The following is a 24,079-nucleotide window of genomic DNA, read 5'->3' on the forward strand; positions in this document are numbered from 1 at the left end:
CGGAATGCTAAAAATAATCTGAGTATCTCCAAGTGACAGCAAACAACATTATCTTGGTTCTATCCAGTTACGTCGCATCTGTATATTTTTAAATGTTGGTGCGTGATAGCTGGGATACCTTGTACAGAGAGAGACAACCAAGTACAAATTGTATGGCAAGGCCGAAAATGTAATGAAGTTGTGAATATTCACCAAGGACTAATAAAGCAAGGATATTCTTTGTCTCCATTGCTGTTCACACTTTATGTTAAGGGCATAGAAGGACGACTGGAAAACAGTGAGTTAGACTTTGATTTATCATACATGCGTGATGGACAAATGGTGCAACAGAAGTTCCCCGGACCACATAGCGGACGACATAGTATGCGGGCGACATAGTGCTACTACTAGCAGACAATGCAAGATATTTACAGGCACTTGGCGAATATGTGCGGTAACGCAGCGACAAATCTAGGCCTTGAAGGGACTGACAACCGATTTTCATGGTACACGTTTTTTTAGTGCAATGGAGAGCTTACCAGTCCGAGTGTGTAATCAAGAAGTGTTAACGCGGAAGGTGCCGTGGAACATTTCTTATCAAAAATTTTCGATCTGCAGTGAGGATGTAGTCGTTCACCGGAGGCATGCTGAAAACGGTGATAGGTGAGAGCGATAGCGATTATACGCCGGCATTAGTGGGAGGCAGACGACAAGTGATTACGACTTGGATTAGTAAATTTTTAACTAACCGGTACCAATTTGTAACTACTAATGAATTTTCTTCTCCGCGATCACTAGTTGAATCCGGAGTACCGCAGGGCTCTGTATTGGGGACCAATTTTATTCCTGCTATACGTCAACGACATCAGCATTAATATTAAATCTAAAATAAGACTATTTGCAGATGATTGCGTAATTTATAGACGAATAATTAACTCTTTCGGCACTGACATTTTGCAATCTGACTTGGCGAAAGTTACCGACTGGTGTAAACAGTGGCAAATGAAAATAAATGTTTCAAGAACTAAGGCTGTAGCTTTCACTAGATCTAGTAACCCGAGGGTTACCCGTTACATGATGACCGGCATTAGTATTGCACATGCGCAAACAATAAAATACTTGGGAATTCGTTTATCTTCAAACGTTTCGTGAATCATCACATCGATGCGATTACTAGCAGCGCGTGTAGAACCCTTGGCTACATTAGGCGTAACCTTTACTCGGCAAACAAGTCCACTAAATTATTAGCCTATACTAAACTGGTTCGTTCGAAAATGGAGTACGCGTCTTTTATTTGGAATCCTCATCAGTCGTACCTCATAAACAAGTACGAGTCAGTCGAAAACAAAGCAGCCCTCTTCGTCACGAAAAATTACTCACCAACTTCTAGCATCACTAACATAAAAATATCTGTAAATCTCCCCTCGCTAGAAAATCGAAGGCTGATAGGACTTCTTTCCCACTTTCACAAGCTATGTCACTGCGGGTCGTCTTTCAGCGCATGCCACATCAGGCCCGCCCATCGTATCTTCCCGCGCCTTGATCATCCCTTTAAAGTGCAGCCCGTTCTTGCGCGCACTAACTTATTGAATCACTCGCCCCTCTTTCTCGCGATATATCACTGGAATATGTTACCAAATGAAATCGTATCAGCTCTAAGTCATGATTTCCTAGCAAAACTAAAACACTATTTTAACGCACCAACATAGTATTCTCTTGCTCATTTGTTATAGGCATCACTGTGTTATTGCGCGCTTTTTTCTTATTTTATCGTATTTTACTTTATTTTTCCTCACTATATTTTGATGTTCCTTGCGCAAATGGTTTTGTTCTAGGTTAGCACAGAGTCACTTCTACTGCATAAAATTTTCTCTGCTTGTGCTTTTCATTGTTTCATGCAGTATCTGCTGGTATGTGTACGTTTTTAGCAAGCATTTTTCCTTGTATGAGGTGACCAAGTTACGCTGATCTTGTGTAACACCCATTTTAAATCTATATGTATCTTCAACGTTTAAGACGTGCCGTTGTATTGCTCTTACTGTCTTTTTTTGTTTTGTTTTTCCTGTTTTTCCGCTTGTGTTCTTTTTATTGTAGCATGCATTATCTGTTTAAATGCATATACTGTATCTATCACTAATTTATTGTAACACCCCTATGTAATGCCCGCATGGGCCTTTAGAGTACTTGAATAAAAAAGAAGTGTGACCGTAGCTGTAACAAAGCATAATTTTGTTTATCAAGTCGATTTTCCTGCGATTCATGTTTTCGGAATCGTTAATATTTTTTCTGAGATAATAGCTACGTGTTTTCGTGGTATCCTGTCCAACGGCTTTGGTATTTAACCAGTCAAAACGAAATCAATCGGATCGAAAACGAAACGGCGCCTTTGCAGGTGAGACGAAGTTCAGGGCGTTGGCGTAGCCACGCGTGCGTTTTGGTTTCCGAAGCATAGAATAATGCTTGAGTGTCGAACAATATACCAGCTGAAATTTTACGCAATAATTATACTATACTTATTAACAGTCGACTAACTACAGTAATCTCATGGAATACATCCGAAGTACCAATATTTCACCGTCAGGTCTCGCCACTTACTGGTTTTTGAGACATTCTTTGCAAGTTTAAAATTATAATTTCCTTTTAAATAGTGAACAACGTGCTGGATTCTATCACTATAAATCATGGTAATTTCATTTCCATCAAGGTCTTACAACACATTCTCGTCAGTTCTCAGTCCCTTTAAATCTAGCACAGAGAAATCGGGAGTTATGATCTTTAATGAAGAAACGAGTAATTACGAGGTGTCAATTCAACAGCTAGTCGTACCCATAGTCAGTCAATATTAGTGCTTCGGCGTATACATAAACGAAGAATCCACCAAGATATTCTGAGAGTAAAGGGGAAGCGGAATGCACGAATAATGAAACACAGAACACTTTGCGGCCACAATAAATAGGAGGAGGTATGTGGAAAGTAGTAATGGTGCCATCGCTAACGTTTGAAAATTTTATTCTGTGCTTCAGATCGGATATCTTGTTGGGGTTGGAAGTTAACGAAAGATCGGTATGGCTTTGCGAGCTCGCGGCAAAACGACAAGTGAGGCAGTGCAGGGAGACACGGGTTGGGCCTCGTCTGAAGTCAGAGAAGTGCAGAACAATATAAGTTTTGAAAAAAGAAAGATCAGGAACATGGATCAAAATAAATGGGCGGCTAAAGTGCACAATTATCTGTACATGAAAAGCGTAAACAGAATGTCGAAAGAGGCCAAGAAAATTGGCGACCAAGTACACGGTAATTCAAATTGTAAATAGACCACCAGGAGTCATCAGAAAGAAAGTGAGAGAAACAGAGACAGTGAATTGGATGCAGAGAACGGAAACAAAAAGTTCGGCAGCGTGTTACGCTCCTGTAGCACGTGAAGGCGAAAGCCTGCTGCACCCTTGGTAATGCGCCGTCTCGCGTCATCGCGCTGCTGCTTTCGCAGTTCGGCTTCTCTGGCTTTTATGGTGCGGCTTGGCGCGCTCGTATAGCGGGGTCAGACTCGCGCCAACGACGTTTCTCTTCGACTTTGCGTTGCATCCTCTCAGCAGGAGATTGAAACATATGCGGTTCTGTGTGTTGTACGGGTGATTTCAATGAATGTATGCACTGTTCGCTTCAATTTGGTGAGCGCTTGTAGCCTCAGCCTTATGGGGGTATGATCTACGGCATTATTTGCTTGCTTACGGGGGTGTGAGCTATTAAGATGGTCATCAAGGGGAGTACGGTAGCGCGATTAAAAGACGGGACAAAAGAAAACACATAGGGACACACACAGCGTGTGTGTCCCTATGTGTCTTCTTTTGACCCGTCTTTTAATCGCGCTACCGTACTCCCCTTGAAGATGCATTACCAACAAGCCCACATTGCAACCCTCGTGAGATGGTCACGTGGTTTTTTGTACCACTCGACTAGACGCCGCTCTTTTTAACGTTGGATGCGGGATTGCAATGAATGTACGCATTGTGCGCTTCACTTTGCTGGGTGCTTGTAGCCACTGCGTTACAAGAGGTATGAGTCATTGTGTTTTTCGCTTGCTTAAGGGGAGTATAATCCATTGCTGATGATGATGTTTTTGTAGCTTTGGACCGGACGACGTCTCTGACGCGACTCTCCTGCTCTCGGGGCGACGGTCTTGTGGACTTGTGCTGCTCCAGCCCTGGCCTCACTCCGAAAGGAGTACGCGTACTGGCAATGACGCTAACCAGGACTCTGTTCTGCGTTCTGCAGGGCATTTTCCAGATCGGCACATCTACGGCAACGAGCGGCTACACGTGCCGGGATAGAAGCGATATCATCGACGTATATCAACTTCGTCTGGATAACACTGTTGGCCAAATGACACCATGGTTATTTCCTGGAGACCTGGCTCCACTAGCGACACCACCTGGTAGTCGCGGTGTGACGTCACCTGAGAACACCACTATAAAAGAAGCACCTCACCGGTTCATCTTCTGTGGGCACGGCGGACGCGTACTGGCAATGACGCTAACCAGGACTCTGTTCTGCGTTCTGCAGGGCATTTTCCAGATCGGCACATCTACGGCAACGAGCGGCTACACGTGCCGGGATAGAAGCGATATCATCGACGTATATCAACTTCGTCTGGATAACACTGTTGGCCAAATGACACCATGGTTATTTCCTGGAGACCTGGCTCCACTAGCGACACCACCTGGTAGTCGCGGTGTGACGTCACCTGAGAACACCACTATAAAAGAAGCACCTCACCGGTTCATCTTCTGTGGGCACGGCGGACGCGTACTGGCAATGACGCTAACCAGGACTCTGTTCTGCGTTCTGCAGGTTAGTCCTTACAGTAGTTCTTTACGGACTGATTGTCGTGGAATTATTGTCCTGCCGTGCCCACAGAAGTGTTTAGACCTTGCCTATGAATGTCTTCTTGTGTGCAAGTTGCTTCTCTGTGGGGACATTGAATCAAACCCGGGTCCCACGCAGAAGGAATTGTTTGAAGAGTTGCTTCAGGGTCAAACTGCTATCCGTAACGATATTTCAGAAATGAAAGTCCAGCTGTCTAACATGGAAACATTGATAAATAACCTCCAACAGACGTACACTCAACTTGACAAAAGGTTATCTGAATCTTCTCCGACGGAAGGGGATCAGGTTCAAACTTCTCTCAAGTCTATAGAAAATGTTATTGGCTTCCAGTCGAAGAAACTAACTGATTTCGAAGACAGAAATAGGCGGTCAAACGTAATTATTCATGGCGTTTCTGATTGTGACGACGAAACGGAAGCAACCCTCAAAGAAAAAGTTCTCACCGAGGTAATGAGGGATAAGCTGCAAGTACAGTGCAAATCAATCGGCCGCATTCACAGGCTAGGCCGACAAGGCAGCAAACGACCGGTCATCATCTATCTGCAGGATTTTAACGAAAAGAAACTTATATTTGAAAACTGCAGCAAGCTCAAGAATTCAGGCATGTCTGTACAAAATGATTACTCACAAGGAACGCTAAAAAAGCGGAAGCTTCTGTGGGAAAGCGCGAAAGATGAAAAACTGCAGGGTAAAAAAGTACGCCTACTTCATGATAAACTTAGGGTCAATAAAGATTTGTTCTTTTGGGATGAGGCAAAAAACATGCGCGTCAAGATAAACAATCAACGCTCTCAGCAGCCCGAGCATTGACGCCTTTCCAAAGAATGTGACAAGCACTTGCGCATAATCACCCTAAATGCTCGTAGTGGAGTAAACAAAACAGAACCCCTTGAGGTTTCTTTACTAGAACATGACCCACATATTGCCGTCATAACCGAGACGTGGCTGCGGACTGAAATAGCCGACGAGGATGTCTTCCCTAATTGTTACTAAGTTTTTCGTAGGGATCGGCCTTTCAGGGGAGGTGGCGTTGCAGTTCTAATTAAAGACCACATACAGTCTATTCTCTTGGAGGAAATTCCCGACCTTGAATGTTTGTGCATAAAGATCTCATGCTGGGGCCATACCTTGATTCTGTTTGCCATTTACAGACCTCCTGATGCATCGGCTGATTATCTGTTAAAACTTGAAGAGCACATGTCTCGGTTCCAGAGAAACAAATTGGTACTTATTGGTGACCTAAACCTGGCAGGCGTTAATTGGGATCGTTTTGAATCCCTTCCTCAAAACAGCAAAAATTTAAACAGTGTGCTTAACATAATGTTAACACATGACCTCATTCAAATAGTTCAGGAACCGACACGTGTACAAGGAACTAGCAAATCTGTACTGGATTTGGTATTTTTGCCAAGAGGATTACCTGATTACACTGTTGAAATTGTGGAAGGCATCTCTGACCACCTGCTTGTCAGTGTTCACTTACTCATTGTCGCTTGTACTCTACCTAATAACACTGTGAAACGTTGTTCCTTCAAAGATTACTCACGTGCAGATGATGCATCCACTATAGAACATTTGGAAACATGCCTTATCGATTTTAATGATACTGATTTGAACACACTTTGGCGCCGTTTTAAAGATATGTGCCACTTCTGTATCGATAAATTTGTGCCGAGCAAACGTAAATTTGTTCGTAGACAAACGCCGTGGATGACGCGTGAAATAATCCACTTAAAGCGAAAAATAAAAAGGTTAAAGAAACAGCGCTCGCATTTAGGTCATTTAAAGGATTTAAAAGAAGGTCTTGCACGTGCAGTACACTCTTCGAAGGAACATTATTTTAATACAGTGCTGCCAACTTTCATTGTAGAGGAACCAAAAAAGTTTTGGAATTATATAAGTGAAAAAAAGAAACCAGTGTCGCAAGTTTTGGTTGATGGTTCTGTGGTTACCGATCACGGGGATATTGCTCACCAATTCAATGATTACTTTCACAGTGTGTTTTCTAAATCCGGTGCTTGTCCATCCAATGACGCAGTGTTTCACCCCTGTGATGTAAATTTTATTTCATACCCTGGCGTAGTTTCTATGTTACTAAATTTAAAAACTAAATCATCATGTGGTCCCGACAACCTTCCTAACGTGTTTCTGAAGAGATATGCGGAATCTATTGCAAAGTTTCTAGTTATTTTATTTCGTATTTCATTACTTCATGGGAAATTACCGAGCGACTGGAAGATAGCCAGGGTTGTGCCAATACACAAGAAAGGTGACCGCACATTATTACAAAATTATCGTCCAATATCACTTACATCATCATGTTGTAAACTAATCGAACATATTATTGCCAACCAGATTAATGAATTTTTAGATGCACACGCAGTCCTCTCTAATTTCCAGCACGGGTTTAGAAAAGGATACTCAACAATTACACAATTAGTTACAGTAATACATTCACTCGCTTCATGTCTCGATAGGAACGGGCAGATTGATGCAAAATTTCTTGACTTCAGTAAAGCTTTCGATAGAGTTCCCCATGACAAACTAATTTTAAAACTCAGACGCATTGGACTCCCAGAAATTTTAATCATATGGATATCAAACTATTTAACCAATCGCTACCAATTTGTAACAGTTAATGAGCAGCAATCAGGTTGCCTTCCGGTCGGCTCTGGCGTACCCCAAGGAAGTGTGCTGGGGCCATTATTGTTCTTATTATATATTAATGACATTGCTGCTGAACTTGATCCGAATGTCCAAATCAGGTTGTTTGCGGATGATTGTGTGCTTTTTCAAGAAATAACTTCAATTAACGACCAAATCCATCTTAACTCCTCTCTTGCTAAGATTTTTGAATGGTGTGAAACGTGGGACATGAAACTTAACACAGATAAGACCGTCTTTCTTCGCTTCTCTCGCAAAAAAGCTCCGCTTTCTTTTAACTACAGGCTTGGTTCGTCACCTTTGCTGGAAGAGACTAAATATAAGTATTTGGGTGTCACACTAACTAATACTTTATCATGGAATTTACATATAGATAACATCTGTTCTTCCGCATTCCGTAAACTGTACTTTTTAAGACATAAGCTAAGAAGTTCTCCCCCTAGCGTAAAATTACTTGCTTACAATTCACTAATTAGACCTAAACTTGAATATGCATGCGTTGTCTGGGACCCATTTAATAAACACAATATCACCCGCCTAGAAAAGGTACAGAGAAAAGCTGTAAGGTTTATTTACTCTAAATTTTCCCCGTATGACTCACCCTCTGAATTAATGCACATTAACGGTATACAATGTCTTGAACAACGAAGAAAAAATTTACGTTTGCAATTTCTTTTCTTGCTTTGGAATCAAGATCTAGCTATTAACCCTTCTCCATACCTGTCGCTTTCAACGTCAAGGCATACACGCCACCATCATCCTAATTCCCTGACACCATATTTTGCGCGAACAGATTTATTCAAGTTTTCATTTTTCCCTCGCACGATAACCGACTGGAATGATTCCTTATTGCCTTTCGCCACACTTTGATGTTTTTTTTTTTTAGCTTTGTTATTATTGTTTATTGTTTTGTTGTCATTTGACCCACCCTGCTTGGACCTGTACAAGGTTTGCAGTATTGAATAAAGAAAGAAAGAAAGAAAGAATTCTCTTGCAGCGACGCTGGGATAGCTTGAGAGCCATAATCCAAGCAGAGCGGTGGGAAATGCAAGCGTGGTGCAGTGGAAATGTCTTCCGTAGGCATCTTTCAAGGAGGAGCACAACTCGTTCTTCCATAGTAGATCCAAGCGATGAGATCATAGTTGATTCACCAGATAAGAGTTCTTGCACTGGCGAGGCTGTTTTACATGAGCGTGTATGCCGAACCAGCTGCCACTCTAGCTATCTTTCCATTTGTTTCACCAACTGAGCCGCAGGAAGTTTGTGACTCTGCCATAGTCGAGGACGAGCTCGTTTCGGCCTTGAAGTCTATGGCGCATAATCGGGGTACAGGATCCGATGGTTTGACTGTTGAATTTTGTGTGAAGTTTTGGAAACTGTAAGAGAAGCTGTTCACATCATTGCTAAAGTCTGCTGCACATTTCGTTAGTGCGAGTGAAGGTTGCTCAGTGAAGGAACCTTGTCAGCCTCTCAAAAAAAGGTGCTGATCACTCCTTTGCAAGGATGAGTCGAGAAGCACCGATCTACGAGCATGGCGTCCAGTCACACTTTTGAACTGCGACTACAAGCTCGTAGCAAAGTGTGTATGCGACTCACTCCAGTGCTCAGCACTGTTTTGGGTCCATACCAGGTATGTTGTGTCCAGGGGCCTTCCACTCAGCTTCACGGTTTAGCAGTAAGGAACTTTTTTTGTGGGCGAATGCCAGGAAACTTCTAGGTATTCTCTGCTCCTTTGATCAGGAGAAGGCTTTCGATATCATTAGCCACAGGCACCTGTACCGGGTTTTGGATGAGGCTGGCTTTAGCGTAGGTTTTCGGCGAATGCTCCAAGCTTTATATTCTCGACCGACTACTGCTGTTCTCCTACAGAATCGCGTCTCGGAGACTTTTGTTGTGGGTCGTAGTGTACGGCAGGGAGATCCTCTCTCACCTGCTCTCTGCGTACTCGCTTTTGAACCGCTTCTGCAGAGGTTGTCCCGTGACAGTAGAATTGGTAGATTCGTACTCCCGCGAGCCTCCCTTCTAGTTGCACTTTTTGCCTATGCGGACGACTTGTCTATTGTCGTCCCGGACGAGGTATCAGCTTGCACCGTCTTGGATGTCATGGACAGTTACTGCAGGGCGAGTGGTGCAAGGTTGAATAGGTCGAAAAGTGCAGCCATCTACTTGAATTCTACTCCATCCAGTCCGCAGCCCATTCATGGTCTACCCGTGAAAACGCGGTGGCGAATTCTAGGTTTCCAATTTGATCCAGACTGTCTCTCTCCTGAAAAACTGGCAGCAAGCTAAGGAGCAGGTTGAAACCAGGATTCAAGAATACAGCGCGTTGTCGTGCCCATTGACAGCTCGAGCAACAATTATTCGCTCACTTCTGTTATCCTTTCTCACGTACGTTGCATGTGTGTCTCTTATTCCAACCCGAAACAAGTTTACCTTGGAGAGTGTCCTCTTTTCTTTGGAAAGGCACCACTGGCTGTGTAGCTCGGCAGGTGCTCAAGTTGCCCAAGGATAAGGGAGGACTCGGAATTCCTGACCTGGGAATTGTGGCTACTGCGCTACATGTCACGTGGACCCAGGTCGATTTTAACTCGGATTTGCTACGGACTCGAAGCTTAACTTCCTTTCTTCTTAGTGCTCGACTTCGTTTGATATCGCAAAGCACATTTTCTCACTGTGTGCCTCGTTCAGGTTCCCCGTCCGCCATTTATGCAACAACTGCCAATTCTCTGGTGCGCCTCCGTCAAGGTTAACCCCGGCATCGATGCAATTTCAATTCCACTCCAAGAACTAACTAGTTGATATCCTCACCCCAGGTCTCCCCCCGCATTGCCAAAGGTACGATCTGTCCATCCACAGGCCAAGCTGGAAGGTCATTACGGCCAGTTTCTTCGACGCCAGGAGAGCTACGTTCATGTACCGCCTGGCGCGAGGGTGTCTGCCGTTGAGTTACAGGCGGTCCACAGCCAGCCCGGCTCGTGGAGTGTGTCCTTTTTGTGGTGGACGTGAGGATACGGTCCATATCTTTTCGCAGTGTTTGCTTCCCGCAGCTCTTCTTCAATGGATAACGCGTCTTTTTAGTCCCCCAGGGGTTTCATCAGACTGTTTGTTTCTTGCACCCTTTGCCTAAGCAGGCGATCACCTGTTCGTGCTTCTTGGCGAGTGCTCATACCAAGTTTGGTTAGCTCGCTATGATGCGGTTTTCGGGGGCCGGGCACCGGGCCTTCCCGATGTGCTTGCGAAAGCGCGGAAGGAGGTCTGGTTCCATCTCACCCGGGAGCGGCATCACTTGGGCGAGAAGTTTCTCGAAGTGTGGGCTCGCCCTGCCGTTATTTTTGACGAGTCAAGTGGACATTTTCTCTCCAACTTATGATGCATGCCCCTAAGGTCGCTCGACTCGCCCTTGTGTGCCAGTCGTGTTTGGCTCAGTGAAACCCAGAGCCAGAACCGGTGGAACTTCAGCGAGGCACACAGTGAGCAAATGTGCTTTGCGATATCAAACGGATTCGAATGCTAAGAAAAAGGAAGTCAAGCTTCGCGTCCGGAGCATATCCGAGTTAAAAGCGACCCGAGTCCACCTGACATGTAATGCAGTAGCCACAATGATCAAGTCAGGAATTCCGAGTCCTTCCTTAACCTTGGGCAACTTAAGCACCTGACGAGCTACACAACCAGTGGTGCCTTTCCAAAGAAAATGAAAGAGGACACTGCCCAAGGTAAGCTTATTCCCGGTTGGAACAAGAGACTCACATGCAACGTACGTGAGAAAGGAAAACAGAAGTGAGCGAAGAATTGTCGCTCGAGCTATCAATTGACACGACAACGCGCCCTCGTGTGGTCGCGCTGCACGGCCGACGGCTTTGGTGGTCTGCATAGTTCTATGCATTGACCTCTTCTGCGTTAAGGCAATTCGAGGGTTTGTTCGGACTCAAGTAATTTATGACCCACTTGGCTGTTTGTGTGGTGAGCGCGGCAACTCAGTTCGTGCTGCTCCACAGCAGCCCCTTGTATATGGTATACAGCTTTTCGTTCCCTCTTCGTCTTCTCCAAGTGTCCGTTCCTCGTTCTCCACCCCGAAGTCACTACTGTCGATGGCAAGCTGTCGGATTCAACGTCCGATAACGCCCACTACACCGCTCAACGGCACCCACGATATCGACCGGCGTCAGATATTTCGATGGTATGAGTGCCCGACGTTTGCCTTTCACGTCGCCCTACCTCTGTCGCACAAGTAAATGCTAAGGGCATTTGCTCAATTATATTGAAGGAAGATGCAGCCGTTTGTCTTACGTCGCTTCAAGCCTTGCATAGATTTCCGGCTTCAGAAGCAAAGCTAATTTACAGGCAAAACCGGAGACGAGCCGTCAGATCACGATAGAGAAGCTCAGGATACAGCATCTTCTTGACGTTTGTCAGGAGACGAGCATTTTGGTTATGAAATTCTTAAATTTATGAGATCAAAAAATGTAACTGAGGATGAAGTCGAAAAGGTTCGGGAGAAATTCTCGAAAAAAAAAAAGAAATGCGTGAGGAGGCAGAAAAGAAAGAAAGGCGCGAAGAGCGAGATCGTGCTCTTAAAATGAGATAACTGGAAATCTGGCAAACGCGAATCAGCTCGGCGCGTTCAAGTCCCTTTTCTGGCGTATACGATACGCCTAAACTGAGAATACAGGACCTGATGCTACCGTATACAGGATAGGCGGTGATATCGTGAATTTCGAACGTACGTGTGAAAAGATATAGGCTGGACGAAAGCCTTTTGTCCCAAAAGCTTCTTTCCGTTGTTCCAGGAGAGGCCGCGGAAGTTCTCGCCCGTTTGTCTGAAGAGGACTACGAGAACTATAGGAAGGTCAAAGCCGCGATTCTTTGCAAATATCGCCTCTAGGCCGAGGCACTTCGACAGTGGTTTAGACAGGCAAAAAGGGCAGCGAGTCGCACACTGTGTTTGCGTACGAGCTAAAATCGAACTTAGAAGAGTGGCTAAAAAGTGCAGAAGTATATGGCAATCACGACAAGATGCTTGAATGCATAGCACTAGAGCAGTTTTACGGAGTTCTTCCTGAAGAAGTAGTACTTTGGCTGCAGGACAGGCTCCCATAGGTAGACCTCGAGAAGGCAGCACAGCTCGCGGAGGAATATTACACGTGCCGAAACTACTATGAAAACCCTATTAAGAAAGACAGGTTAGGCAAAAAAGACTATTCTTTACAGCCGCTTTCCTCTCGCAACACTTTGTGCAAGGAGCAAATCGCGTTCGTGAGCATTAGTCAGTCAGCGAAAATCTGAAGCTGCTCCAGCCATACATGCAGGATATTGGGGGAAACGGGAAAATATGCAGGGCACTTCGCGATTCAGCCGCCACCATGGATGTTATTCACCCGTCATGTTTCCTCCGGGGACTACACAGCGGAATACGCCTGGATCAGACATATCGCAGAAGAGCCGAGTGCGTGCTTGCCAGTTGCCAGGGTAACCCCCGAGAGCGTTTTTGGAAGGTTGCAAACGGAGGCAGCAATAAGCCCAAGTTTGCCGAACACTTTTCTTATCTTTCTTCGAACAAACAGGGGCAGCTTTTGGAAAAGGAGGGTTGGTTATTTTCAACCAGTATCGCTTGCATGGCATTAACGCGATGGCGGTCACATGTCCTCTCAAAATAACTTGAAAGCTCATCTTCAAACGAGGAAACAACTCACAGTGCAACGTCCTCACAGCGGTAGCCCAGGCCGGGACATACGGCTGATGAGAAGCAGAGGTCCCAGACTTGCAAAAAATCAATTACCGGATCAGTGACAGAAGGTGAGGAGCCTTTCGAGACGCGGGAAAACGGGGCACTTTGGGACGAAGTAGAATGGTTACTGCTTATTCCCGCATCTCTTGCTGGGAGCAGCTTAGTAAACTTGACCAAGAGGCACTTATCGTGGCTCAGAAAAGTGACCCTTCGCTAACTGTTCTGGAGGCTAATGGGAATAAAGGAGTAGCCCGAAAGAACATCTCGTTCTACGCTAGGTACCGGAAATGTCAGGAATCCAAGGGTCGTCGATACAGCCAACTTCTCGTGCCATGAAAATACCCGCCGCAGTTTTTAGAGTTAGCTCATGGAAATGTTTGGGCGGGTCACCTCGGTCTCAAGAATACAAAGGCTTGGCTAGCGCAGGAATTCTACTGGCCGCGATGCTGGAAAGAGGTTGAAACGCTAGTTCGGTCGTGTGACGCGTGTCGGCGAGTTGGTAAATCCAATGGCAAGTGGAAGGCCCCAATGAAATCCGTTCCCATTATTACAGAATCGTTCCGGAAGCTTGTCATAGATGTGGTAGGACCCCTCCCTGAATCGCGTTCAGGTTGCCGATATATATTGACCATACTGTGTGTGGGAACAATGTTTCCCGAGACAATTCCACTTAAAGAACTAAACTCCCCGCGCATTGTTGATGCACTATTTTCCACATTCGTCCGTGTTGGCTTCCCGGTGGAGATTCGAAGTGACAACGGGAGCGTGTTTACTAGTTGCTTGACTTTGAACGCTGCGGAATAAAGATAAGCGACAGCTATATTTATCATTCCCAGTCGTAACTTGTTGAGCGGATGCATGCCGCACTTAAGCGGATATTGAGGGCACTTTGTTTTGAGCACGACAAAGAGTGGGATGCTTGCATCCCGGCAGAACTCTTCGCAATAAGGTCAACTCCACACTAGAGCACTGGGTTTAGCCCCGCCGAGCTAGTTTACGGGCGTAACCCGAGGTCACCATTGAGCTTACTGAAAGACGCTTGGGAGGTTTATCAAGGAGACCCACGTGTGGTCAACTACGTGTTAGACCTGCTGGAAAGACCGTCACAAACAATGAGCTTGTAGAAGAAAATATGAAAGTTGCTCAGAGCCAAGCAAAGACTTGTTAACGATAAGTCGTTACGAAAGCGCACGTTCCACATTGGCAACTAGGTAATGTGGCTAAGAAAGTGCACGAAGAACAAAATGGCTGTTTAATGGGAATGGCCTGCTAAAGTAGTATCGAGGCTTTCCGACACGAACTGCGTGGTAAAACTCGGCAGAAAGCAAAACAAAATTTAGCATAGCAACCTAATAAAACATTACTTTCAGCGTCAGGCAGTAGTAAACTTAACCGTAAATGCGCCGGAAGAGGAACAGACTGATTTTCTGTTTTACTCCGCGAAGCGACGCCGTAGCCAGTTTCTTGAGCGTATCGCTGAGGAACAGCGCCTCTCGGAAAGCCAACGAAACCGCGACTTAAGGGCAATTGTTCCGCACTTTGAACCGCCATTTTTGAGCCGGCTAGGGAAAACAACTCTAATTGAACACGATATTCAGTAGTCGAAGCACGGCCGGTTTGCAGCAAGCCGTACCGCGTCTCGCCACGGCAAAAGAAAACCATGGAAACCGACATCCGTCGCATGTGCGACCTGGGTGTCATTGTGCCCGGAGAAAACGATTACACTTCCCCACTTATCCTGGTTGAAATTCCAGGTAAAGAGCCAAGACCTGGCGTGAATTATCGCCAGTTAAATTCGGTAGCCCTACCCACGGCGTATCCAATGCTTAACATCGAAGAAAAAGTCGAGACCGTGGCAAATTCCATGTACATATCCACTTTTGATTTAGTGCGAGGGTATTGTCAAGTCCCACTGACTGAACGTGAATGCATGCAGCATTCATCTCGCCATTAGGAGCATTCCGTCCTCTGATGCTGAGCTTCGGCCTAAAGAATGCTGCCTATTGCTATTAGAGCCGAATGGATCGAGCGTTGCAGGGGTTGGGAGGTTTCGCTTTCCGTACCTGGACGATGTAGAAATATTTCTCCAACACCTGGGAGGAGCTTGTTAAATAATTCGCGCACAGTCCTAGGTCGACTGCGCGACGCGGGTCTCACTGTCAGAGCGCAGAAGTGCCACTTGGGGTGTGCTAGTAGTGTGAGCGACCTGGGACAGGTCGTGGGGCGCGGCCAGTGTAGACCCTCCGAGCTAAATGTTGTTGGCGTTTTGGAGTACCGGTGTCCAACTACAAAGTCGGAAGTTTTTGGGACTTGCGGGGTATCACCAGCACTAAGTGAAAAAATTACTCGAACTTCGCTGGCCCTTTGACAGATTGTCACCGCAAATAAGAACCAGCGATCATTTCTTGGGTTAAAAAAAAAAGAGAAGGCTTTTAAGAGCCTGAAACAAGCCCTGGAAAAAAGGCGTGTGCTTATGACTCCTAACTTCTCTAAAAGCTTTATTATACAATGTGACGCGAGTGACAGCGGCCTAAGAGCCATACCAGGATGCCGACGGGCTCGAGCGGCCCGTTTTATATTTGAAACGGAAGCTTAACTGTCAGAGAGGACGCGTATAGTTATATGTGCAAAAAGGAGTGCGCTTGCCTGGTATGGGCTGTCGATAGGCTTGGTTGTTATGTTTCCGGGTCCGCATTTAGACGGAGCATTGTCCTTTGTCTTGGTTACACACCGAGTCACCAAGTAATGGCCGTCTACTCAGGTGGAGCTTGCCACTTCAACACCAGAATTTCTCAGTTTGCTACAACAAGGCTGCCTACAAATGCTGGCGAACTTAGCCGAGCTTTTTACACTGCAGCCTCTGTTTATTTGAGAGGTTTCCATAGAATTTCAAGATTTTAGTGTTGCGTTTTCATGTATATACTTTTCGCTTCAGTTATGTTACATTATTATTCTTTATTTTAAAAAACATATATATACGTTTGACCGAAAAGGGAAAGCAAAGAGCAGGCTGGCAACCTTGAAAATGATGTATAATCACTTACGAAACACCATCGTGTGAAGGGTATCGTAGGGTTAGTGTCAGGGGTTAAAATAAGCCTTCTGATCGCTCGAGAGCCTACCGCTGCCGATCGAATAGGCTGTCATTGCAACCCAAGTGACAGAATTTCGCTGGGAGCGAAACAGGGCAAAAAATAAGCTTTCTTCGATCGCCAAGCTCTTTCTAGTTTGCCCAAATGACTGTTGAGAATTGCTTTGCAACCCATTTTTTAGCTGTTTATGTTCTCAGAAAGCATTTTGTTTGAGAGCACTATTTGTAGAGGTCTGTATCCCGAGCTCTTAATTGGGTGCGTGTCTCGTGTTTAGTATAATAACCTTAATGGTGCTGTTGACAACACAGCGCGGTTAGAGCATTTCTTTTCGTACAGTTTGGTCTGGCGTCGTGGAGGGCATTAGGAGGGTGATCGCTTTCGCCGAAGTGGTTTGACGTTGATTTTAAGTCACTGCAGTGGGCTTTCTCAGAGCCAAGCAAAGGAAAGACCAGCGGACGACAGGGCAGCAAGGCCATTCCCTTTATGCCATCAAAAACGTCAATCAACCAGCACATCCCATACGTCGAGCTGCGTCGAACAGCTCGACTTCTGGATGTATTATCTGACGGTGGGGGTGCTATTGTGCCACAATACGTGCCTGTCATCGAGACGACTGGCGCTCCTCCCCCTCACCCCTTGTTCTTCTGAAGTGGCTGCCCTTGTGCTGAGCTTCATACATCCACTGACGACCTTTAAAGTTCCTCGGAACTGCTGACGCTTTGCCGTAGAGTCCGGTGGTACGCAGCCCCAAGACATCTCGCGTGACGAAAGAAGGAATGCGACGCGGGCGACGTAGGCGCCCGCCCCGACTCGTTACTGCCGACGACGGGTCGCCGAAGGGATTTAATAAAGCAAAACCGGCCCATTGATAGAGGAGAGAGTCGCCACCAGTCGCCCCGCCGGTCTGTTGCGCTCTTACCGCTACTTGTACGCTATCTTCTATCTGTACATTGTTAAGAACGGCCAGCTGAAGTGCAAGTTTTGCCAGCCAGTTGCGACAGCGGCGGCAACTTTCCTGTAACGCCACCGCAAATCTCTAGCCACGGCGTCACTAAGTCGACTGTGTGTGAACAACAATACGCGCGTCCTCGACTCTCCGTCGCTGGAGCCGAGTTTGACGAAGCAGGCTTTGTGCCTGAACCCGCCACCGCGGACCTGATCTGCTATGAGCGGGGGAGTTGCCGCGGGAACGTCTACGGAGACCCCTTCCCACGCGCCGACCAAGACGCAAGACAATGGGCAGCCGGCGGGCACGCTGCGGGGGTCAGCTCGGGGAATAAAATTCCCCTACGGTGCCTGGTCGTCTCGCCTACGGTGCCTGGTCGTCTCATATACGTTGCCTGCTCAACCTGTCTACGGTGCCTGGTCGAACGTTTCCGTCACCTTGGGATCGATTGAGGACCGAGTGTTTATAAACCGCTGTTGTACAGTTGCTCAGGGTACTTTCTCAAGCAGTCATATTAGACTGATGTACTTTCTCTCGCAGTCATGTTAGACTGATGTACTTTCTCTCGTAGTCATGCTAGACTGATGAACTGCATGCAGATACTGTAAATAAACCCATATTCCTCGTTCTCGATGAGAGGCAGTCCTTCCCTTCAACAACGTCCTCAGCGTGGATAAGTTGGACGACGGCATGGGCCAGCTACCTTCTAATTCATGCCTAACTCCAATCTTGACAACTGATTACTAGCGATGGGATTGACCTCCGAATCCTTACAGCATTGGCTCACTCAGAACCCCGACGTTCCCTACCCGCAACAAAGCAACCCCACAAGGTGCTGTTCTATCATCCACCCTTTTCAATATTGCTATGATGAAATTACCTAACAAACTCAACGCAATACCAGGAATCAGGCATGCAATATACGCCGATGACATCACTATCTGGACCACCACTAGTTCCGAAGGAGAGAAACAAGACGCCCTTCAACAAGCGACCGACGCAGTCCAGCAATATGCAAAAACTAGTGGCCTCCGGTGCTCCCCCGAGAAGTTAGAACTATTAGTCGTTCGACAGAAATCACGAAGTAAACTCAATGAGCTACCCCACATCACACTCACCCTCGACGACAAAGAAATACACACATTAAACCGCGCCCGCATTCTCAGACTCCACATACAACAGGACGGCGGAGGCACATACACCATCCAACGTCTCAAGCAGACCACCTTCCAAATCATGCGAATGGTCAGCCGTATCACCACCAAACAATACGGACTGAAAGAAGACGACATAATACAGCTCGTCCAGGCCCTGATAATCAGCCGCATTGCCTACGCTGCCCCGTACTTGCCCCTCACTCTCAAGGAGATAGATCAATTAGACGTACTTCTTCGGAAAGCCTACAAGCAAGCGCTCAGCCTACCACCGCGAACAGCGACACTCAAGCTTGAAGCCCTAGGAGTACATAATACTATAAGAGAAATTATAGACGCCCACCTCACAAGCCAACGAGAACGACTAGCCCTCACACCAACAGGAAGAACAGTCCTAGCGCGCCTAGGCTACCCCACACACGTCAAAGGCCACGAACAAGCAATCCTTCCCACGCGCCGTCCAAGACGCAGGACAATGGGCACCCGGCCGCGCTGCGGGGGTCAGCTCGGGGAATAAAAGGCACCTTTCCTGACACAAGCCCCGAGATCTACGAAGTCCGTCTGACGTCGGCTCCGGACCGCGAACCTGTGCGGAAGTGTGTGTGTAAGCCGTCCCGCAGAGAGGCGGCTAGTTTACGATGGCTGGACGAACGTTTCCGTCACCTTGGGATCGAGGGAGAGGACCGAGTGTTTATAAACCGCTGTTGTGCGGATGCTCAGTGTACTTTCTCAAGCAGTCCTGTTAGACTGAGGTACTTTCTCTCGCAGTCATGCTAGACTGATTTAGATGCTGTAAATAAACCCATATTCCTCGTTCTCGATGAGAAGCAGTCCTTCCCTTCAACAACGTCCTCAGCGTGGATAAGTTGGACGACGGCATGGGCCAGCTACCTTCTAATTCATGCCCGACTCCAATCTTGACAACGGGTTACGAGCGATGGAACTGAGCCCCCAATCCTAACAACATATTGTACGTGGACAAAGTTTTTCGTTTCCTCAGTAACGTGGAAAGTTGGGCTAGTTGGTGCTAAATCATCATACGTTGCTGGTGAAGCAGCGCACTGACACGGACACGGCGAGTGTCGTGTATTCTTGTGTTTCTTCGCCGTGTCCGTGTCAGTGCGCCGGTTCACCAGCAAGGTATGATGTTTTCGTTTCCTCTTCGTCTGTTCCAAGAGTCCGTCCCTCGTTCTCGCAACATCGCCCAAGTATGAGCACAAATGCAGCAAGCGCCATGTATTTGGGCTTTCCCGACTCGCCTCTGCTGGTTTCGCAGGTATCGAAATGCATAAATGAAAAAAAGGAAAGAAAGAAAGAAAGAAAGGAAGAACGAACAGGTGCACCTGCATTGAAGTGCCCGCTATAAAAGCCCACAAGTGTCAAAAGTAATCCAAAGGACTCCACTACGGCGTCTCTTATAGCCCGTGTGAGGCTTTAGTGTGTTAAATCCCACGAATCAATCAATCAATCAATCAATCAATCAATCAATCAATCAATCAATCAATCAATCAATCAATCAATCAATCAATCAATCAATCAATCAATCAATGAAGTATCCAGTTAGTGCATGCGGCTCCTTATGGGAAGCCTGTGGTTTTACCGTTCGAATGACGTGTGGAGAAAGCGCGTACCGAACTACGGCACATGAAGGTTCTTATTGTGGAGGCCTCCCACTTTATTGTAAGCACCAAGCTGTCGCCACTCGTTTCACGAAGCACGCAGGACAAATGCATCTGCTGTCGAGTGCACGTTAGAATTCCGCGGTCATGATTCGTGTATGAAATCCGAGACGCGAGCTCAAACTGTGCGTATTCCATAAGCTCGTAAACAAGTGCGATACTGAAGGCACGCTGCTTTCTTGTTCGTGTACTGTTAGCAACTTTTGCCTAGGTGGTGTATTCGGACACCTGAATTCCTAAAGCCACCCGGAATGCGTTCAACTTTCCTCTCAGTTCCCGTTGTTTCTTTTGTATACGTCTACGAAGGAGTACTGACGCCTTTTTCGTGCTGTGTGTTTCCATTTCATGCCCTTGGTTTGCCGAATCTTCAGGAAGAGGGAAATATGTGCAACGTAAAAAAGAGTAATGTGTCACGTGTCCGAATAATTTCAATCATTGTGGCTTCTTCGAGCATTCGCATTGGTGCTCTAATTAGACAGTGATACAAAAAACGAGGGCAACAAAAAGAAAAAAAAAAGGATGTGCTAACTGCTTATGCAGAGCTTGGAAAGCATATTATTTATCGCAAGAGGACGTGCTGCCCAGACGTAATTTGACTATTCACTTTGCAAGACTCTCACATAGCTAAGAGCAACCTGCCGAGGAGTTATGGCACATTCACTTGTGAAAGAAAAAAGCGCAGCGCACTAATAAAGTTCATTCGTAGCTTCACAGGCACATATAGGCTTACTTAGCACTTGTCAAGCGTCAGCGTCACTGCGGACGCTCAACAGTGTCCTCAAACCACAATGCTTTCGTAGTACTGCTTGCACCGACTGAAAATTGCGATCACGCACACAGGCATGTCTTTTCGCACTCTGCCGGGAGCTATACGTGCACAAGGTGGGCATTCGCCAGCATTTCTTGCCGGTCCTGGCAACAGCTAGCACGACACAAGCACAAGTGCGACACGGTTGGGGACATCGCTTGCGTTCTGGTCTGCCGCAGATGTGGACGAGAAATGCGTTCTTTATTGGGGACGAACCGTCTCGGTGGCTTGGTGCGAATGGGTCCATTTCGCAGGCGCTAGACGCGAGCACAAGACTAGACAACCGGTCACATGGGCTGGACGGATGGAGCAGCCGGTGCTCCGGGTCCAGCCTCCCGGGCACTCCTCTCCGGCGCCAAGGTGGGCTCCAAGGGAATGAGCAAGTCCACTGCGTTCTCTTGCCGCAGCACTTCGGAGTAGCGAGGTGGTTGAATGGGCGTCGGGGCATCGATAGGAGGCACAACATCGCCCAGCAGAGATTCGTCCTCAGGCACCGCGGGAGGCTCTTGCTCAGTCCGCAGTGACGCGTAACATGGCGGTGGAGTCCTGGGCGGCGGGTCCAAGCCGGGCACGTGGTACACGAGGAAGTGCTCGGCAGCGGGATCGGCAGACACCGCTACACCACTGCCGACGGCGACACACTCTTGGACCTCCCGACTTTGCGATGCTACCAGTTCCTCGAGCCTCCTACGACGCCGTCGCGTCCTCTCGTCCTCGCCGAAGAGTCGAAAGCGCAGGTACTTCCCTTCGTCTGTCGATGAATTTGCGAGATAACTGAAGGCCCGTATCACGGCACCCAAGAACACCAGGAATAGAATGGGTATGAGGATGAACAGAAGCGCGTAGAAGAACACGCGGGGCCGGCACGACGTAGTTATGGTGAACACGGCGTTACCGGCGTCCCTCTCTCGTGGCACATGTAGGATGAGCCTGTCCTCTGCGCCGAAATGGACGTGGTACACACAGTGCGTCTGCTCGAGGCACACCACGTCCTGGGGGCTCACGCCGAACACGGTGCGGTTCAGGTCGACGCGGATGTTGAAGTTCACCAGCGAGGACGAGGACCGGTTTTCGTTTACAAGGAGAACGTAATAGAGGTCCGCCGCAGTGGCCCGAAAGGTGAGATGAGCCGCGTCCAACGTGTCCGATGGATGCACGCGCTTCGATTTGATAGCCCAGCGGTAGAAGGCAGGCAGGCGCCTGGATGTGTCCTCGTCGTCGTCTTCCTCGGAGCTGCCGTAGTCGTCTTCCACTTGTTCCTGCAGCGTGCGGATGCACCTCTGCAGCTCCTCTTCGCCACGGATGGCATGCACCGTGCCCCCGGGCCCGTCGGCCATCACGTCGGCTGTCACGTTGGAGCCCGGCAACAAATAGTAGCGTAGGTAGTGGAACTTTCCCGAGGGCACACTGGCAGACAGCTCTATGGTGTGATGGATGTGGTTGGCCGGAACAGCCGGCGGAAGGTCGTTGACGCGGTAAACACTGAACGGGTGCGCCGACACAAATTCCTGTCCGCCGCACCATACGTTGGAGACGGCCTCGACGAGCCGCATGTCGGTGGAGGCCATGTGCACGTCTTTCTCGGGGAAGCGCAGCATGATGAGACACATGGCGCCCAGCAGCACGGCTACGAGCGCTATGAGCATGCTCACGCGCATGCAGAAGGTCTGGCAGCGCTTCATGGCTGTGACACTGCCGCTGCTCCTTCGCTCAGGGAGGCTCAGCATCCTAGGTGTCACGCGCAGGACGTGCACATGGGGCCGGTCGCGTGCCTGCGAGGGGAAAAAAACGAGGACCCTTGTTCAGGCTGAACGTTTAAGCTCACATGACGTGCAGTAAAATACAAACGCTGATTCTGAACCCTGTTTCGAAAGAATTCCACGCAGCACATGGGTGCCAAAGAGGAAACTTCAATCAGCGAGAGACAGAAGCACTCGACTGCTGTATTTGTACAGCCTTTCTTTCTTTCCAGTCGCATGATCTCTGTTCCTAAATTAACATAGAAAGAAAAAAAAGTAATGATTGCTTTCCATTGATGTTGAGGGACGAGGTCCTTGTAGCCCGGTGGGGCTGAACTAGTTGACAGGAGGCGTCGAGAAACTATGTTGAAAGGTACGTACAAGCAAACTATTTACATTTGCACAGAATGCGGAGAGCTTTAGTAGGCCCTCACTATTCTGCACCTTGTCAAGGGGGTTAGAGCCCGGGACGCTGCTAATGCGTAGTACAAGGCATGGAACCTTACCGTTCTACCACTGCGTGGTTACGTTCAAGACTACCGGCGAGTGATCCGTACTGCGGCTATGAAAGTAATGTAAAAAAAAAGGAGGTAGGGGGGGCTTAGAGAAAAGAAAACAGCAGCGCGAATGGGCCCTCTCTTGCTACTAACGCTAGTTGTCTAACTGCACTACCCTTTTCTGTGCTCGCGGTTCTCGCATTCCGACGCACCTATGGCGTTGCTTACGTACACTGACCCGACTTCCTATTGCTTCACCCGTATAGTCGGCAGTAGGTGTCGAGACCGTCAGACACTAGAGCGACTGCGGTGTACAATCGGATTCACGGTCCGTTCTCCTTCCCGCTGGACAAGGGAATAAAAGGTTCAGCGCCCGGCAGCAAATTGTGGGCTTGGACATGCCTGTGGAGAGCGAGAGTCGGGCCATTTGCTTGAGGGAACCCGTCCCTTCTGAGGAAGCATAACAGGTCACTGTCAGCCATTTCTCAGCGTAGTAAATGACACACGCGGCCTTACAGGAAGGTTCTTTCAGCAGTACCACGCTTCACACGTGCATGTTATTCCATACTTCTTAAAGGAAAGATAATAGCGAAATGAAGGCGCACAAAGCCGACGAGCTATACGTATTACAGATCCCTGCACTTGAGGACTATCCACCTGCCGTTTTGCTTCGGTATCGCTGTTCGGCAGCAGCGAGACAAAACTGCACGCGACTTATTTTGTTTGCTTAGAGAGATGGTTATTATTATTATTTGTTTCGAACACATATACACAGTTAACAGGAAAGGGAAAGCGAGGAGCAGGCTGGCAACTGCCACCGGAAGGGGCACAACGCCTGCCTACCCTTCTGAAGGGAGGTGACAGCAACACAGAAATGGAAGATAGGAAGGAAGGGAGGAAAGAGGAAAGGAAGAG

At 47.6% G+C, this 24,079-nt stretch overlaps 1 protein-coding gene across 2 annotated transcripts in view; it reads right to left on the bottom strand.

Annotated features, from left to right (window-relative positions):
* Positions 1-8,411: 8,411 nt before the first annotated feature.
* Positions 8,412-24,079, bottom strand: part of LOC126542982 (uncharacterized) — a 73,781-nt gene continuing 58,113 nt past the window's right edge. For both annotated transcript variants that reach the window (XM_050190121.3, XM_055077530.2), the window contains exon 2: positions 8,412-22,700. In XM_050190121.3, the coding sequence (XP_050046078.1) occupies positions 21,216-22,655 (1,440 nt within the window). In that variant the 5' untranslated portion in view covers positions 22,656-22,700 and the 3' untranslated portion in view covers positions 8,412-21,215. The remainder of the gene's footprint in view (positions 22,701-24,079) is intronic.

The sequence above is a fragment of the Dermacentor andersoni genome, chromosome 2, assembly GCF_023375885.2.
Source record: "Dermacentor andersoni chromosome 2, qqDerAnde1_hic_scaffold, whole genome shotgun sequence".
NCBI classification, from domain to species: domain Eukaryota; kingdom Metazoa; phylum Arthropoda; class Arachnida; order Ixodida; family Ixodidae; genus Dermacentor; species Dermacentor andersoni.